This window comes from Anoplopoma fimbria, chromosome 17 (genome assembly GCF_027596085.1).
Source record: "Anoplopoma fimbria isolate UVic2021 breed Golden Eagle Sablefish chromosome 17, Afim_UVic_2022, whole genome shotgun sequence".
In the NCBI taxonomy this organism is placed as follows: domain Eukaryota; kingdom Metazoa; phylum Chordata; class Actinopteri; order Perciformes; family Anoplopomatidae; genus Anoplopoma; species Anoplopoma fimbria.
The window spans coordinates 27,792,738-27,799,380 of NC_072465.1; the positions used below are offsets into that span (position 1 = coordinate 27,792,738).

General features: G+C 35.0%; 1 protein-coding gene across 2 annotated transcripts in view; it reads right to left on the bottom strand.

The window, feature by feature from the left end:
* Positions 1–3,917: 3,917 nt before the first annotated feature.
* The window catches only part of ube2c (ubiquitin-conjugating enzyme E2C), a 3,916-nt gene continuing 1,190 nt past the window's right edge, over positions 3,918–6,643 (bottom strand). For both annotated transcript variants that reach the window (XM_054617074.1, XM_054617075.1), the window contains exons 3-7: positions 5,911–5,938; positions 5,720–5,806; positions 5,320–5,524; positions 5,067–5,126; positions 3,918–4,064 (exon numbers count right to left, since the gene is read on the bottom strand). In XM_054617074.1, coding sequence (XP_054473049.1) covers positions 4,027–4,064; positions 5,067–5,126; positions 5,320–5,524; positions 5,720–5,806; positions 5,911–5,938 — 418 coding nt within the window. In that variant the 3' untranslated portion in view covers positions 3,918–4,026. The remainder of the gene's footprint in view (positions 4,065–5,066; positions 5,127–5,319; positions 5,525–5,719; positions 5,807–5,910; positions 5,939–6,643) is intronic.

Consider the following 6,643-nt stretch of genomic DNA (forward strand, 5'->3'; position numbering starts at 1 on the left):
ACACGGTATATGTATATATTTAAATTTTCAAGTTTTATTTTTAAGATCTTAAGTTGATTTAAGGCTGCAATATCATCTATTATAATGTTTTCGTTTTTTTTATTTAATGTTTTATTTATCTTTATTTAATGTTTTATCTTTATTTCTCTTTATTTAATGTTTTATTCTCTTTATTTAATGTTTCATTCTCTTTATTTAATGTTTCATTTTCTTTATTTAATGTTTCATTCTCTTTATTTAATGTTTTATTTTCTTTATTTAATGTTTCATTATCTTTACATTCTCTTTATTTGATCTTTTATTCTCTTTATTTAATGTTTTAATATCTTTATTTAATGTTTTATTCTATTTATTTAATGTTTCATTATCTTTATTTAATGTTTTATTCTCTTTATTTAATGTTTCATTTTCTTTATTTAATGTTTCATTTTCTTTATTTAATGTTTCATTATCTTTATTTAATTTTTCATTCTCTTTATTTAATGTTTTATTATCTTTATTTAATGTTTAATTTTCTTTATTTAATGTTTCATTATCTTTATTTTTTTCATTCTCTTTATTTAATGTTTTATTATCTTTATTTAATGTTTCGTGTTTGTCACAGTAGCGGTTCAGTGACGTAACGTCATGATGTTTTCACGGATGCTTCACTGGACGGCTCATCCTCCTGTATACCGGTGTGCCGGATTACCGGTGTTTTTCACGGTACCGGTACCGGTGGACCGGCCGGCTCAACCTCCTATAGCTAGCATAGCTAGAGGAGGTTGAGCCGTCTGGGAGCTAGTGGAGACGTCCCGGTAGAATCCCGGTGACCGGGAAATAGGTTCCGGCGATCACCGCGCATTGCATGCCGGGTAGATTTTTTTTTTTTTTTTTTTTTTTAAATTCAATAACTTTATTGAGACATTTGTTCATACATATAAAACACAATATATTTATATATATATATATATGTATATATTTAATCTTTTATTTTCTTTATTTAATGTTTTATTTCTTTATTTAATGTTTTATTATTTTATTTTTTTTTAATTCTTTATTTAATTAATGTTTCATTATCTTTATTTAATGTTTAATTATCTTTATTTAATGTTTCATTATCTTTATTTATGTTTTATTTTTTTATTATCTTTATTTAATGTTTTATTATCTTTATTTAATGTTTCGTGTTTGTCACAGTAGCGGTTCAGTGACGTAACGTCATGATGTTTTCACGGATGCTTCACTGGACGGCTCATCCTCCTGTATACCGGTGTGCCGGATTACCGGTGTTTTTCACGGTACCGGTACCGGTGGACCGGGAATCCCGGTGACCGGGAAATAGGCTCAACCTCCTATAGCTAGCATAGCTAGAGGAGGTTGAGCCGTCTGGGAGCTAGTGGAGACGTCCCGGTAGAATCCCGGTGACCGGGAAATAGGTTCCGGCGATCACCGCGCATTGCATGCCGGGTAGATTTTTTTTTTTTTTTTTTTTTTTTAATTCAATAACTTTATTGAGACATTTGTTCATACATATAAAACACAATATATTTATATATATATATATGTATATGTTTCATTATCTTTATTTAATCTTTTATTTTCTTTATTTAATGTTTTAATATCTTTATTTAATTAATGTTTCATTATCTTTATTTAATGTTTAATTTTCTTTTTTAATGTTTCATATCTTTATTTAATTTAATGTTTCATTTCTTTATTTTTAATGTTTATCTTTATTTAATGTTTTATTTTCTTTATTTATTCATTATCTTTATTTAATGTTTCATTATCTTTATTTAATGTTTCATTTCGTGTTTGTCACAGTAGCGGTTCAGTGACGTAACGTCATGATGTTTTCACGGATGCTTCACTGGACGGCTCATCCTCCTGTATACCGGTGTGCCGGATTACCGGTGTTTTTCACGGTACCGGTACCGGTGGACCGGCCGGCTCAACCTCCTATAGCTAGCATAGCTAGAGGAGGTTGAGCCGTCTGGGAGCTAGTGGAGACGTCCCGGTAGAATCCCGGTGACCGGGAAATAGGTTCCGGCGATCACCGCGCATTGCATGCCGGGTAGATTTTTTTTTTTTTTTTTTTTTTTAAATTCAATAACTTTATTGAGACATTTGTTCATACATATAAAACACAATATATTTATATATATATATATGTATATATTTAATCTTTTATTTTCTTTATTTAATGTTTTAATTATCTTTATTTAATGTTTTATTTTCTTTATTTAATGTTTCATTATCTTTATTTAATGTTTAATTTTCTTTATTTAATGTTTCATTTTCTTTTTTAATTTTTTATTATCTTTATTTAATGTTTTATTATCTTTATTTAATGTTTCGTGTTTGTCACAGTAGCGGTTCAGTGACGTAACGTCATGATGTTTTCACGGATGCTTCACTGGACGGCTCATCCTCCTGTATACCGGTGTGCCGGATTACCGGTGTTTTTCACGGTACCGGTCATCACCGCGCATTGCATGCCGGGTAGATTTTTTTTTTTTTAAATTCAATAACTTTATTGAGACATTTGTTCATACATATAAAACACAATATATTTATATATATATATATGTATATATTTAATCTTTTTATTTTCTTTATTTAATGTTTTAATATCTTTATTTAATTAATGTTTCATTATCTTTATTTAATGTTTTGTGTTTGTCACAGTAGCTAGTGGTGGACCGGCCGGCTCAACCTCCTATAGCTAGCATAGCTAGAGGAGGTTGAGCCGTCTGGGAGCTAGTGGAGACGTCCCGGTAGAATCCCGGTGACCGGGAAATAGGTTCCGGCGATCACCGCGCATTGCATGCCGGGTAGATTTTTTTTTTTTTTTTTTTTTTTTAAATTCAATAACTTTATTGAGACATTTGTTCATACATATAAAACACAATATATTTATATATATATATATTTATATATTTATCTTTTTTATGTTTTTTCTTTATTTAATGTTTTAATATCTTTATTTAATTAATGTTTATTATCTTTATTTAATGTTTAATTTTCTTTATTTAATGTTTCATTATCTTTATTTAATTTTTCATTATCTTTATTTAATGTTTTATTATCTTTATTTAATGTTTCGTGTTTGTCACAGTAGCGGTTCAGTGACGTAACGTCATGATGTTTTCACGGATGCTTCACTGGACGGCTCATCCTCCTGTTTTTTTTTTTTTTTTTAAATTCAATAACTTTATTGAGACATTTGTTCATACATATAAAACACATTCTCAACGCAGCTGCTCTATTCCCATGTTCTCCTGGTGACTGACAGCCTTGAGTGTTCAGTGGCGTCGTCAGCGTGTCTCTTGACAGGAGCCATGTTGGGTCCTTCACACACACACTGTAATGTGATGGTGAATCCTTTTTTTTTTTTTACAATTCAATAATTTATTGAGACATTTATCCACACACACTGTAATGTGATGGTGAACCTTATCCACACACACTGTAATGTGATGGTGAACCTTATACACACACACTGTGATGTGATGGTGAACCTTATGATGGTGAACACTTACACACTGTGATGTGATGGTGAACCTTATACACACTGTAATATGATGGTGAACCTTATACACACACACACTGTAATGTGATGGTGAAGCACAGTGTGTATTACTCCGCGACGCTCCTGACTACGGTGGCCGTGATGCTGCTGCGGTTTCTTTGTAGTTTACTAAGTCTACTAAAACATGTTGACAGAGCGCCGTGTACCACACAAAACCGCTTCCAGGTCAGTAAGCACAACCAGAATTAATCCATATATAAAGCGCTCCGGATTATAAAGCGCACTGTCGTTTTTTGAGAAAATTAAAGGCTTTTAAGTGCGCCTTATAGTGCGGAAAATACGGTAAGTTGTTCATACAGATAAGCAGTTGGATATCTGAAGGTAAACAAACAGCCTCTGCGTGTTGAATTAAGAACTTTATTGATACAGCAAGATGGACAAACATAAAAATATTTTACAAACACAGAGGGCAAATAGACAGAAGAAGAAGAAGAATAAAACGTGGAGTTGCCTCAATTCTGGAAGGTCGAATGTACATGAGTTTTAAAGGCTGAAAGAGACAAAACAGCTGTTAGAAATACATCTCCCATCAGGCCCTGACCTCAGATCTGTTGTACAGTAAAACCACTGGTGCGTTCTGGAGACAATACAGTGCAGTTTAAAACTGATCAATCAGCCCATCAGCTCTCAATAATTAGTGATGACAGAACTGATTATGGAAGCCCAAATATTTGACTTCTATTTTCTGCATTTTGAAACTAGTTTGAGTTTGTGCGTGAAACCTGGAAATGTCACAGCACAAAAGACGCTCGCAGCCCCGAGAGGTGAAGAAAGCTAGATAGGAAACGAACTGTCAGTATATCGAGCCGAGCGCTCATTGGGGTTTTTACCCTTTGCTGATGCAAAAGCTTTACATTGCAACTGCCTTTGTCGTTATTAATCATTATTCGAACACTCAATTATGAGGAATTATTAATACTTGGTCTTGTTTGATTGTCATCGCTTTATCTGTCATCTCTTCAAACTGAAAGTGACAATGTTGCTTGCAGAATTATGTGATCTGTTAAGCACAGTAGTCTATACAGCGACGAAATGTAATCACACTTTTTGATGTATAGCGATAATGTCAGACGATCTCTACACTATTAATAGTGGGATTTATATTGAATCCACTTCCTCAGCTACTTCCCATTTTACACGTTTGATACGAGAAAAGCCAACTGCAAGCTGTTCGGCTTTCACACTTTCCGATTCCTCCTCCACCTGCAAACAGCTCTTATCTACTTCTGTGGCAAGTGACAGCTTATCTCAAAAAATGATTGATACTGGGCACTTGATTAACCGCAAAGAAATCCTATCTGCTGATTTTACAGACACCTCTTTTCCAACGCAAGTCTATGGAAAGAAACGTCCGTCATAAAGTGATGGACCAGGAAGTTTTTATTACGTTTGTCCAGTACAAAAAGGCGTCCCTGCAGCAGCCTTTAGACGACGCCAGCGAACGCGACAGCATTAAGACATGATTTCAGTAAACGCAACAGCAGCCTCTCACCTTCTTGGTCGTCCCAGAGTTCAGCAGCAGTTGTGTTCAACGGACTCTCGTTGTTTGGTTCTGAAACAAACAGCAGCGTGTTATTTACATAAATAAACAGCAACACGTTTACATGGCTCGACAGAAATGGCTTCCGTGTTGCTGCAAAACGTCGCAAGCATGGGTCCAAAATTAATACAATTTTAATGTTTCTTGCATTAGTGATATTTAAATATTGCTGTCAAAGTCAGGACAAGAGCGAGACATCAGTTACCTCCCAGCAGGCTCTGGATGGACAGCAGGATGGAGCGGACGTCGTAGAGCGCCGACCATTTGTCCTTCAGGATGTCGAGACAGATGAAACCTTGTTCGTCCACGTTGGGATGAAAACAGGAAGTGATGAACTTCACACGAGGAGCCTGATAGGGGTAACCAGCAGGAAACTCCAGAGACAACCGGTACCTGAGACCCTCGTACACCTGAGAAACATACAGGTAAACAGAAACTTTAATTAAAAAGAGGTATAAAAAAAGTGTCACCTCTCACTACAGCTTGATTCTGGCAATGTCACGAGTCGCGCATGAATCGATCTGGTCCGGCATCAAGTAACAGTGGAGCTCTGATGTCACATGATGTCATCAACCAATCACTGCTCTCTGTCTGTGTGTACATACCGTCGCCTGAGCTCCGTCGATGGTCCCGATCCATTTGAAGAGATTATCTGATTCTGGAAACGCAGAGATCCCTTTATCGCCTGACATCTGCATCGACAACACAGAGAAAAAGAGAGAGGTCACGTGAGGTCATTGCTGCATCATCAGAGAAAAAGACCACTCTGAAGCATATGTATTAGATATAAACTCACCATCAGAGTCATGAGTTCCTGCTGCAGCCTGGAGACACACAGAAACATACAGTTATAATGTTGCATCCATTCAATTCAATTCAGTGGGGCTTTACAATCTGTAAACATGCGACATCCTCTGTCCTTAGACCCTCACATCGGCTCAGGAAAAACTCCCCTAAACAAACCCCTTTAACAGGGAGGGATTACAGAGGAGGGATCCTTCTCCCAGGATGGACAGAATGCAATAGATGTCATGTGTACAGAATGAACAACATAACAGATACAACACATTCAATGTAAAAGACATAAATGATTCATATAATAAGAGTAGTAAGCAGAGTAACGAAGGAAAAAAAAAAAAAAAAAATGAAGACTACTAACAGTACCAGTCAAAAGTTTGGACACACCTTCTCATTCAATGGTTTTTCTTTATTTTTTTTCTACATTGTAGATTAATATTGAAGACATCCCAACTATGAAGGAACACATTTATGTGGTAAACAAACAAATGCTCAACGAACCAGAATATGTTTTATATTTTAGATTCTTCAAAGTAGTTGAATGAGAAGGTGTGTCCAGACTTTTGACTGGTACTGTATAATAACAGCAGCAATTATTATAGTAGAATTATAATTATGAAATAGGGAATAGTAATGTGACTAATAATAATAATAATAATAATAGCAGTGGGTGTCAGCCACATGTCTTTATATTTATGGACCTTGTCTCAACATGAACAGATAAACAAGTT